Genomic DNA, 13,211 nt, shown 5'->3' with positions numbered 1-13,211 from the left:
AGCATTTAAAAATATAACTGTGAGCTGTGATCTGGGGGCTCCAAGTGGCTATGTTATAACAATTATAAATGTTTAATGAAATCATGACCATATATGACGACTTGATATTTTGGTCAATATATTGTCTGAAAACACAATTTTAGCAAAACACAATTTCAAGTTTCATGTCCCTATCTGCTATTGTATTTAAAATATTGCAGTTATGCATATTAATGAGGTCACTTGAGCATATATAGTCATATTTCTTGTCAAATACCTCCATTATAGCACTAGTTGCATGTTCTTATCTGCAACAATGCTTGAGAGATTTCAGTTATGCATAGTAATGAGGTTTACATGAATTACCAGGGTAATATGCATAGATTTCAACCCTGGAGTCATCAGATCTATGGATTATTCAAAAGCACCTAGTTTCATTAATATGCAAATTAGGTAAATAGAAAGCACAAAATTTACGCCTAAACAAGTATGTGGCTTATGCCAGAGTATTTACATGTATATACCAGATTTCATTCAAATCTTTTGAATGGTAATTGAGAAACAAGTGAAAATACAAATACAAATACAAATATATCCCAGATATATGGTGTCTGATTAAAGTCAAGAACCAGAATTTATCTCAAAATAGGTGTGTGGGTTTTGTTGCCATGGCAATTATGTATTTATATTACACAAAAAACACCTACATTCAACTTCTTCAAGAAACAGTTCCCCATAGAGCTGCCAGTACGGCTTGTAGAGTGATTTGAATATTACATATATTTGTGGTTCCATATTGGGATATAGTATGGCTTCTGTGGCAATACCAAAACTTAAAATGAATATCACCAAAATCACCACGAAATATACCAGATCTTTTAACTGAGAAAACAATAGAAATATTAATATCATACATGTGCATAGAATGTTTGTATTCATACAGACTAATTGGTCTCACAGTAACAAGAATGTATTAGAATGTCACTATTTAACATTTTCTAAGTTATTACAAACATGAACAAGACTACATGACTTTCATTTCATATAAAGTGTTTCATGAACTCTGTACAACGTATATATGTATGTCCTTTTAATCAACATAATAAAAAATACAACTCCAATTACTGTTGTTTGTCTGATTATGTTTTGAGGATTGACAACATTTCTGGGTTCTGAATCTTTGAGCCACTTACAAATTTATTTTGAAATTCTTATTCTATGTCTGTTCTGTAAAATAGCAATATATTTGCCAATCTCAGTTGACATCAGGATTTATTCCTACTGTGTTTCATTCACATTTGAAAACTGCTTCTAAACACAAATCAAGGAAAGCTTAGAAAGAACTCCTGTGTGCTGAGAGTATTGAAGACACATTAAAAATTAATTCAAAATTACTTGTACATGAGATATTAATGGAAAAGCTGAAAACTAATTATGTAAATCAGGTAACTAATATGAACAGAACAGAACAAAAAAATTACGAATTATTATGCTAATTAGAGAATATGAAAATTTTTTAACCCAAAATTAATCAGGCCTGTCTATTGTCCTAGAGCATTTATGTACCAAATTTTATTCAAATGTGATGATCAGTAATTGAGATATCAGTGTTAATTAATTATGTTAATTAGGTGATTAATAGGCATGAATATTTACCAAAAACTAATTTGGTCTCTGCATAGTTCTCTTTAAAAGTTTCATTAAAAACCAATTTGTGGTTCTTTATATATCAGTGGAACATTATGCAAATTAGGTAATTAATATCCAATTAAAATTAATCAGGTCTCTGCATAGTCCTAGAAGATCTATGTAGTAAGTCTCATTGAAATATTATATTTAGTACTTGAGATATCAGGCAAAAAGCTGAAAATTAACTAATAAGGTAATTAATAAGCACAAATATTTACCCAAAAACTAATCAGGGTTCTGCACAGTAATTATGTACCAAGTCTCATTGAAATGTGATGATTACTACATGTACTTGAAATATCAAAAGCTGAAAAATAATTAATTATGCAAATTAGGTAATTGATATGTACTCATATTACCCTAAAAACTATCAGGTCTGTGCAGTGTCCTATGACATCTATGTACCAAATTTCATTGAAATGTGATGATTACTACTTGAAATATCAAAAGCTGAAAATTAATTTATGCAAATTAGGTAATTAATATGTACTGATATTACCCTAAAAACTATCAGGTTTGTGCAGTGTCCTATGACATCTATGTACCAAGTTTTATTGAAATGTGATGATTAGTACTTGAGATATCAGTGGAAAAGCCGAAAAATGATTAATTATTATGCAAATTGGTAATTAATATTGCACAGATTTTTACCCAAAAGTAATCAAATAGTTTGGAGCATCTATGTGCCAAGTTTCATCAAAATCCAATGAGTGGTTCTTTAGATATCAGTGGAACAGCTAAAAATCAGCTAATTATCATGCAAATTAGGTAATCAATTAATATGCATGGATTTTTATCAAAACCTAATCAAATCTGCGCATTGGCCCAGAGCATCTATGCACCAAGTTTCATCAAAAACCAATGTATGGTTCTTGACATAGCAGTGGAACAGACGAACACACACACACACATACAGACACACAGACAGAACACTAACTGCAAAGACTCTATTTTTGTGCTTCGCACACGGGAGTCAAAAACAGTGTTTTTTGGCCTATTTAAACATGGCTTGTATAATTAAAACCCATACTTGACCAATCAGAATGATGTATTCAGGCAATTAAAATGCTGGTATAACATAATTACCATTTTGGTTATCATGATAATCTTGGGTCCAATGTCTTTCTGTACAAATCCCATATGCAGGAGGCGAAAGTAGAAGGTCATCAATGAAATGCAATAACATATTCTAGCAATTTCAAATGCCTCATCATATAATGTAAATCGAAGTGTAACTGAGAGAATATACCAAAGGAACATAATACAATCAAAGATATTCCATGCCTCGGAAGCCCAACTTTTTATTTTATATTTCAGTGACTTAGGATCTCTGACTCCAATCTATAATAAAAACAAGACATGAAATGTCACAGTCCCCGTTATTTGATTATAAAGTAGTACAAGGAACATCTGCAAACAGGTGAATAAATATGTACTCTTTGTAGGTACAACTCATCATAAAGTGATTTCCCATAATCTAGTTTTGTACTGACAACTAAAAACTTCCACTGACCCATGTTCAGAATCTCACAGTACAAAAGTGCAACAAAACTATTTGTCATACATGTATACTTGCTCAAGAAACTGCATTCATAAATCTGAGTGAACCTTGATGTACATGACTTCTTTGTTAATCAGGTCTTAGTATATTACCAGGACCTGAGTTTGTTTCAACATCACCACTGGGCATCAGAATCATTCTCATGTTGTCAAATACAATTTTTTATTAACACAGCAAGGTTTATTATTTAAAATGTATTCATTGTACATAGAACAACATCTGTTAATTTAAACAATTGTAAAAGCTAAGTTTTCAAAGCAAGTACATGTAATAATTAAGGAAGCCAGTAAAGGTTGATCTGCTCATAACCTTCAATGGAGAAGTAACAATAATTGTTTGAAGTCTTTTTAGTGCAGTGATATTATTGCATTTCAATCATTATTAATGGGTATAACTGTAATAACTGTATAATGGGTATACTGTAAACCATTTAATTTTCACTTCTAGATATATTAAGGATTTTATGAAATTTGTGTACAACATTTCAATAAAGTCCCTGACACTCCATGTTGTAGGAACCCAGAAGAAATTGCCTTGCGAAATTGAAGCAGTTCACAACACCACTGTAAAAAAAAAATAGTTTAAAATGAGTATAGTCAAAGATATACACATGTGGTTCATAATAATAATAACTTTATTACGCCGTATTGTGAAACCACATCTCAATTTTAGCTAATTGTAATAAAAGTATAACAAAAAGAAGTAACTAAATCACATAAAAGACACACTACTACTAGGTACAGCACTAAGAGAAGATCATTTTCATTGTGCTTGGAAGTTAGCATGTAAAGTATAAGATGATTTAAGATAGGTAATAACATGTTTAATGAGTTTTATTTCTGATGTATTCATGATATACTTAAATTTTTCAATATTACTGGCAGACTGGAAATCTGGAAATTGTTCAGTGAAGACCATATATAGTTTCTCACGATCTGTATTATAGAGTTTACAGGATGTAATGAAATGTATTTCATCTTCAAGTATGTTACACATCCTGCAAACTCTGTTGTCAACTGGTGTTTTTGGTCTCTTGTAACGTCCTAGCTCTATTTCTAATCTGTGGTTGCTAAGTCTCAGTTTAGACATAAGCTTAATTTTCTCTCTCTTATTCAACATGTATAAATAAGGTGATGTGCTAATGTCATCTTTTAATAAAGAATATGTTCTCATTTTTGAATCTGGTCTTTTGATGTCCTGAAGCCATAAATTTACATAATGATCTTTGGCCAACTGATAAAAAGTTTGTTTTTGTACAGACTGAATGTTAATTTTGTAAATTTTACTAATCTTAATTAGACTAGCTAGCCATGTATTTTTATAGCAGTTTTGTTGCAGTTCCTTAATAGCATGGTATGTAAAGCTGATAGGTCCATTGTTCAAAATATTTTGATAATATTTGATTGCCTGGTAATGGATTCTTGCAATTAAGGGTAATCTACCCATTTCCATCCTACAACCAATCACACTTGTTTTATTGTTGACACACAGAGTCTGACGACAAAAATTTAAGTGAAACTTCTCTGTGTCAGTCTTGTCCTATTTACCAGTCTCTAAAACAGCCCAAACTTCAGATCCATACAATAAAATTGGTAATTGCAATGAGTCAAACAGTTTGGATTTCAACTTAATATTGTTAAACTTTTCACTGTAGATGTTACCAATTGAATATTTGGTTTTCCTTGCCTTATCAGTAAGTCTCTGCATAGTTTTGTGGAGTGAACCATTAGTGTTAAAGGTAATGCCCAAGTATGTGAATTGATTGGTTTTTTCAAGAATTGTGTCACCATATTTAAGAGCAATGTTATCAGATCTGTGGCCATATTTTGTGAAGATCATGACTTTGGATTTGTCTGTATTTACTTTCAATCCCCACCTATTAGTATAGTCATGTAGATGATTAAGGGAAGACTGGAGTCCCTCTTTAGATGTTGAAGTGATAACTATATCATCAGCAAAGAGGAGGCTGGATATTGTTAGTCCATCTAATACTGGTTGATCAATGGCTGTACTGTCTAATAGTTCAACTAAGTCATTAATAAATAAACTAAAGAGAGTAGGACTAAGTGGACAGCCTTGCTTTACTCCGTTATCAGTCTGAAATGCTGGTGTCATCTTGTCATCCAGTTTAACGTAGAATTTAATGTTATTGTACATACTTTTGATGATGTTATAGAGAAGGCCATTAATGCAGTTGGCTTGCAATTTATACAGTAGTCCTGATCTCCAAACTGTATCAAAACATTTTTTCAGGTCAATGAAAGAGCAATAAAGTGGCTTATTCATTGATTGGTATTTTTTGACCATGGTATGCAGTGTTAAGATATGGTCTGTTGTCCTATGTTTTTTCCTGAAACCAGCTTGGTTCTTGTGAGTAATATCATTTTCATGTAGATACTGGTTTATTCTGTCATTTAGAATCATGCTGAAGATTTTTCTTATTGCACTGTTAGTTGATATCCCACGGTAGTTATTTGGATTTAGTGAATCATCTTTTTTGTGAACTGGTGTAATGGCATTAATGTTCCATATTTCGGGGTATTCTCCTTTCTCCATTACATGGTTGTATAATTTATGAAGGGCTGCAATAATATGTGGACTACTGAATTTAAGCATTTCAGCTGGTATGCCATCATAACCAGGTGATTTCCCTGTTTTTAGCTTCTTCAGAGTTGTCTTAATTTCAGACATAGAAATTTCTTTATTAATGCTGGAATTGAGATTGTCCAGATTTTCAAAATTGGTCAATACCTGGTGGATCTCAGCTTGTCTATTCTCTGGTATATTGGAATTATTACTGATTGACTGGAAATGATGTATCCACTTGTCATAGGGGATATTTGAAACTAGACTTGTACTTCTTGATTTTGTATATGTCTTGAGTAAATTCCAGAAATCACCTGTGTTAGTATTGGAATTCAACAAGTTAATTTTATCTTGGAAAGAGTTCCATTGCTGTCCTTGCATGGTTTTAATATGCTTTTTAAAGGCTTTCTTCTTAGTAAAATAAATGTTGCGCATATCAGTATCCCAGGGTTTGTGCTGTATGGATTTAGCTAATGTTCTAAGTTCTTGTTTGAGTATATTACAGTTTCTATCAGTATACATGTACTTATATGATTTCTTCCTGAGTTTTCTTCGTTTAAAGTGTTTACTCTTGTCAAATAAACAGTCATTTGCGAGTTGCTCAATGGTATGTTGGAATTGGCTGACAATATCATCGGATGAGTGATTTGAAAAATCTGTGTGTAAAAAGTTGTTAACAACACTTTCACCTTTTACAGTCTTAAGGTATAGCAAGTACAGATCTTTTGTTTCATTTGTCCACTTATAATAACTAGGAGAATTATCCAGGTGTTGATTTGGGTTGCTAGTTTTACCATGGATGGTTGGCAGTTTAAGTATGACAGATATTGCACAGTGATCTGATGCAATTGTGGGTTCATGTACTTTGAAGTTCATGACTTGGTGCTGTAGATTGGTATCAGTAATAGCATAATCAACTGTGCTAGCACCATTCCATTCATAGCAGGTAAACACACCTTGTCTATCACCTATACTTCTACCGTTCAGTATGATTAAACCATTAGCTTTGCATAGAGTAGTTAATTCTGTACCAAATGCATTTTTATGTGTATCCATGTTACCGGTATGTCGCATTTTAGTTCTAGTGTCACACTGGTAATTAACTGGTGCAAAGTTGAAATTATTCTCGTCATCTTCAATTATGTCCAGTAAGTCTGCTGTTTGGGCATTGAAGTCGCCTTGTAGAATAATGTCCCCTTTTTCTTTGTACATGGTGATTTCTTGTTGAAGAACTTTGAAAGGATCTTCACTGGTTCTATTGTAGTACGACGAATTTGCAGGAGGAATGTAAACTGTGCATAAAAAGATGTCTTTCTTTAACTTGAAGTAGTCTTTTTTTAATCTACACCACAGAGTGTAAACACTAGACTGTTCTTGTATTGTAACACCAGGTTTAAGTGTTTTCCTAACGTACAAACTAATTCCACCAGAACTTCTCCATGCCTTTTCAGATTACCTAGATTACCTAGATTATTCAGATTGCCTTTTCATATGACATATGTACCAATCTTAGTGGTTCTAGAGATTAGTATCACAAGATTTTACTCCCCGTGATTCAATATCAGCCCTATGTATAACGCTGTGTTGAGCAAGCGAACTAATTGACAATGGCCCTTACAGGTATCGCTATGCAATCACAGTAGTTTTGTAAAGGAACATGCATTCACAGCAGACGGAAATTCGTTTGAGATGTTACTGAATTTTTGTATTCAGTTTTCCATTTCAAACACCATCATCACTTAGTAAGCTGAGATCACGCATTGGGATACTGACTGTGCATAAATGCGCAGTGTAGTGCCACCAGAAGACCGATTGTTTGAGAATATTTTGCACCATTACGCCATTTCAAATATTATATTAATTCACAGACAACAAAATAAAGATTTTCAATAACATACAAGTTTTCCCACAGTTGATGATTGTATGGCAATTACATGGCTTCACCAGTTTTACTTTGGAAGAAGTTGGAAACAGATAACAGGAAGGGGCTACATGGCTACATCTTTTTATTTTGAATTTTAATCAAGCATGATTTTTAATTTTTTTCCCCCCACAAATGTCTATCTCAGGGCAACAGAAACAAAAAACAATAAATGTGTAGGTAGGCATTTTAACAATTGCACAATTAATATTGGATGAAAACGTCATTACCGATGTAAATCATAATTCTGTTCAAACAATTAAAACCTGTGGTTTAGGTGTCACACTCAGAGAATTAAGAGTAAAAGGCCTTTGGTTCATAGGTATTATGAAATGTTGGAATTGAATCCCCCAAAAAATTCACTTAATGTAATATGCATAATTTGTTTTATAATTTTGTTGATAACGAAAAGTAAAGTATGTTCTAAAAGAAGTTTTGAATAAATACAAACAATAATACATTGCTTAGTGGTTAGTACCCGGTCCTACTACTTAACGCGCGGACACGCGAGGGAGGGTCCGGGCACACGCGGAAGCAAACAGGGGGGAATACCTAACGCGCGGGGCAGCGGCAGCAATCCTTGTACTGTATAATATTCGTTTATGCTCAAAACTTGAAACACAGTGGCGAATTCGAGCAGCTATCCACACTATTTATGATCGACGACCCTTAGTACCGGTAGCAAACGATCACGGTAGCACAATCTGGTCATTCTGTGTTTCGCAAGTGAATAACTTACTTGTTTCAGTATTCAGTAATGATTATAATAACGCACAAACGAATTTTTATGAATTGGAAGTAATATTCAACTTAGTTTCATCGTGAACGAATGATTTCAGTTGAATGTAAATGCTCGATGTGATACAATATCCGCCATGTTTTCATTTACACGTGGCTCATTTAAATATGTTAATGGAGGTTCAGTGACCTCGTGGTGAACGCAACGCGGTAGTAGAGATTTACCGATGTTGTAGCAAGACATTTATGCTTTGATTTTGACGAGGGAAAACGGCATAATTTTTCTTTTAAATCAAAAAATTAGTCGTTTTCAAAAAACAAACTGAGCATTCAAAGGATAATTTAACATTGTTCAGAGAAATAGCTCATTGTTGAAACGAAGCTTACCAATTCAGGCTATTCACAATAGGTGTCAATGACTACGGTAAAATATAAATTAAACTCTTTTAGGCGCCGGAGTGAATGAAATATCCAAAATATTAAACAAGCAGCCTGTCGGCTGAGATAACTCCGCTGTTAGCAATGCACATTGCAATTAAAGAACAGAAGATATCATTAGAAAATGAACAATATGTATAGTATCAAAGCAACAGGACTTACTGTTTTCAACAAGAATTCAAAAATATCACTTTTCACCAAAAATACCGGTAATCATTAAAATTAGAAATATTCACCAAAATTAGAGAATTAAAGATATCATCACAAAATGAACAAATCTGAGAGAGGTCCACATGTAGTACCTATATATGTTATATCAAAGCAATTGGACTTGCAGTTTTTAACAAGAAGTCGAAAATATCACTTTTTACCAAAAATGACAAAAATATTCACCAAAATTAAAGAATTGGAGATATCATCATGAAATGAACAAATCTGAGAAAGGTCTACCCAAGGTACATATACACCAAGTATCAAAGCATTCAGGCTTGTAGTTTTCAAAAGGAAGTCGAAAAAGTAAAACATTGACACGGACGTACGACAACAACGGAGATGGACAATCACTCATATGATAAGCTTCGCTCGACAAAGTCAACAGCGAAGCTAAAAAAAATGCAGAAAAAATGCCGGGTGATTTCATGGTCCGTTGCAGACTACTCGACCGACCGTCCATACACGTGTTGTCACTGTACATCCGCCAAGTTGAATCGCACGAGATCGGCAGCATCTTCATTACAACTAACAGTTTAATGCTCACAACATAAAAAATACAAATATAATCATAGGCAACAGGGACAGGGACATTCTTTTCCCCCCCGAGTTGTGGATATTTTGGAAATCGCGACACAAGCAAAAGACCAAATAACGATTTACTTGAAAACTATGTCCCCATGAATTAATCGTTCGTGTACAATAATTTGACAGGGTATACAATTTACGAACTAGTTTTGTAGATTGGAGACAATTGTTTGCTTTTTTGCCTTTTCACAAGAATACAAGTCATTGAAAATGACACAGTCCCCGTTAAGTTCTCTTTGTGCTCGTCATATTAAAGCGGAGGGGTTGTCGCGAGCATGTCCTTGAAACTTGATTTCCAAGTGGCGTATACAACAGATTGTTTATTTACATCAAAACACGTGTTTCGTGTCATAGTAATATGGCCAAAATAAAAACAGTCGTTATTCAGCCATCTTTGATCTGATTATGAAACACACTGATATGTATGATGTATGTGCCAAATACGAATGAAAATGGTACATAAATTGTGGAAATATAGTAGTAAGGCCAAAAAGTCAGATGGCTGTCAATCGGCCATCCTTGACCAGATTTTGAAACGAATTGTCATGGACATGCATCCTAACATGTATAAAGTACATGTATGTACCAAATTTGAATGAAAACTGACAGAGCACGTCCAAGATACTGCATAAAAAAACAAAAACAAGATGCCTGCCAGTCGACCATCTTTGATCCAATTGTGAAATAAATCATCATGGACATGTATCCTAACATGTATAATCTATGTACCAAGTTTGAATGAAAACTGACAAAGCATGTCCAAAATACAACATTTTCAAAAAACAAGATGGCTGCCAGTCGGCCATTTTGAATAGAATCGCTAAACCACTGCATGTGCAAATGTCCCACATAAAGTACTAGGCACATGCAAAGAATGAATAGAATTGGTCCAAGGGGTTCTGAGATATGACTCCGGACGGACGCACGGACACACGGACGGACGGAGACCGAATTATAAGTCCCCGTTTTTGGACTTCGTCCGAACGGGGACTAATAAAGCTGGCAATCATCATAATATTCACATCTGTACGCCACAGAATGTACACCAATCGTACCCCAATATACATTCAATTTTGCTGAAACTGGAGAACTTACCTTTGCAAACACATCTCTTATGCCGCCTTCTTGAAGTTCTTGAAATCAAATAAGGTTACTAGTTCTTCTAGTAACTAGTGAATGAGACCACTGAGCCGAACAGAATACATGTATAAACAGTACTATAATAAATTGCACGCAATGGAGAAATCACTTGCTGTAGCGTTACTCACAGATCTAATCTACTGTAAAATATTTTATTTCAGCTGGATTATCATTCACTGAAAAGACTTTTTCTGGGTGTTTTGTAATGAATTTATTTTCATTGATTTTTGACAAGTTGACTGTAAAATATAGGAAAAAGGGTATATTCGCTGGATTTTATTTTAACTGAAACATTCCTTCAGCGAAAATAGCAAAAAATTGTTGCAAGCGAAAATAAAGTATTTTAAAGTAATTATTTTTTTCTGAGCATGCGCAGACATTCTGTTAATGTTGCCGGGAGAGGTAATTTTTGATGAAAATCGTGAAAAAGACCCACTTGGGATTTTCAGATCTGTAAAAAAAAATTACGTGCCTACTTGGCAAAATCAAGACTTGTTCATCAACCTCCCAAGTTACACTGATACCTGCTATAGAATTTCTGAGAAAATGTTGGAGACGGAAAATGGAAAAAGAACATTTGACATAACCTGAATTATAAAGTCCCCTTTTCAGGCTGCGCCTGAACGGGGATTAATATGGATATTATGTCATACACTCATACATGTATATCAAAATATAGCTGTATGAATTATATCTAGAACGGTTAGGAAAACGCTTATATTAAACATATGTAACAACAAGGATTTACATATACAGTTGTATGCAAGACAGATCTTGCAAAAACAAGCCATGCATGGCACAGTCCCCGTTAGTTATCGAATTTAAGATATATAATTTTGTTTATAGTAATATAGCTGGAATATAAACATGTCAGGAATATGATTATGATGATTGTTTAACATTTAAATGATTGACACTTTGTGAGATATTGGAACAGCATTAATTAAAACAAAATCAGCCATTTTGAGTACATGTATAATGAATATATCTAATTTGAACATAGTCAGTCAAAGCATGTCAGAGATAAGGCTGTAGAAGCCCATTCATTAAAACAAAATGGCCACTAGTCAGCCATTCTGAATCCGATCTAAAAAATAAAATAACGTGCATCAGGAACTCGTTATGTCTAATGAATGTACCAAGTTTGAACAAAATCCATCCATAAATGCTTGATATTTGATGATTTTTTAGCACAAAAATGGCCACCATTCCGCCATTTTTAATAGAATCGTCAAACCAATATATCTGTATATCTATGACATGATGTATAATGAATATTTAAAATTTGAACATAATCAGTCACAGCAAGTCAGATATATGGCACTAGAACCACATTCATTAAAACACATTCAATGGCCACCAGTTGGCCATTTTGAATCTTATCTGAAATCAAAATAATGCACATCAAGGTCCTATAATGTCCAACGTATATAACCAAGCTTGAACAAAATTCATCTGTAAACAGCTGAGAAATGCTTGATTTTGAGGATTTTTAGAACAAAATCGCCGCCATTCGGCCATCTTGAATTAGATTGTGCATATGTATAATATCATGTATGATGTATGTGTCAAGTTTGATTGTGATTGGTCGAGGCATTTCTAAGATACAGATATGGAAACGCATGGAAACACGGACGCACGGATGTACGGAGGTCAAAACATAAGCATCCGAACGAGGACTAAAAAAAATCTCATGATTTGCACACTTTAATTCTTGATAACAACAAATTGCTAAACCAGTGTGGGTTAACCCATACCTATATTGATATGACTAGTGTAGACTAACCTATACCTATATTAATATGACCAGTGTGGGCTAACCCATACCTATATTGATATGACCAGTGTGGGCTAACCCATACCTATATTGATATGACCAGTGTGGACTAACCCATACCTATATTAATATGACCAGTGTGGACTAACCCATACCTATATTGATATGACCAGTGTGGGCTAACCCATACCTATATTGATATGACCAGTGTGGACTAACCCATACCTATATTGATATGACCAGTGTGGGCTAACCCATACCTATATTGATATGACCAGTGTGGGCTAACCCATACCTATATTGATATGACCAGTGTGGACTAACCCATACCTATATTGATATGACCAGTGTGGGCTAAGCCATACCTATATTGATATGACCAGTGTGGACTAACCCATACCTATATTGATATGACCAGTGTGGGCTAACCCATACCTATATTGATATGACCAGTGTGAGCTAACCTATACCTATATTGATATGACCAGTGTGGGCTAAGCCATACCTATATTGATATGACCAGTGTGGACTAACCCATACCTATATTGATATGACCAGTGTGGGCTAACCCATACCTATATTGA

The 13,211-nt window shown here is 34.0% G+C and overlaps 1 protein-coding gene across 1 annotated transcript in view; it reads right to left on the bottom strand.

Annotated features, from left to right (window-relative positions):
- Positions 1-13,211, bottom strand: part of LOC102807340 (transient receptor potential cation channel subfamily M member-like 2) — a 169,015-nt gene that overhangs the window by 10,203 nt on the left and 145,601 nt on the right. The window contains exons 19-20 of the mRNA XM_085502863.1: positions 2,755-3,009; positions 687-861 (exon numbers count right to left, since the gene is read on the bottom strand). Coding sequence (XP_085358989.1) covers positions 687-861; positions 2,755-3,009 — 430 coding nt within the window. The remainder of the gene's footprint in view (positions 1-686; positions 862-2,754; positions 3,010-13,211) is intronic.

This window comes from Saccoglossus kowalevskii, chromosome 8 (assembly GCF_978046115.1).
Source record: "Saccoglossus kowalevskii chromosome 8, keSacKowa6.1, whole genome shotgun sequence".
NCBI classification, from domain to species: domain Eukaryota; kingdom Metazoa; phylum Hemichordata; class Enteropneusta; family Harrimaniidae; genus Saccoglossus; species Saccoglossus kowalevskii.
The sequence above is the reverse complement of the archived record's forward strand: the minus strand, read 5'-3'. Positions and strand labels throughout refer to the sequence as shown.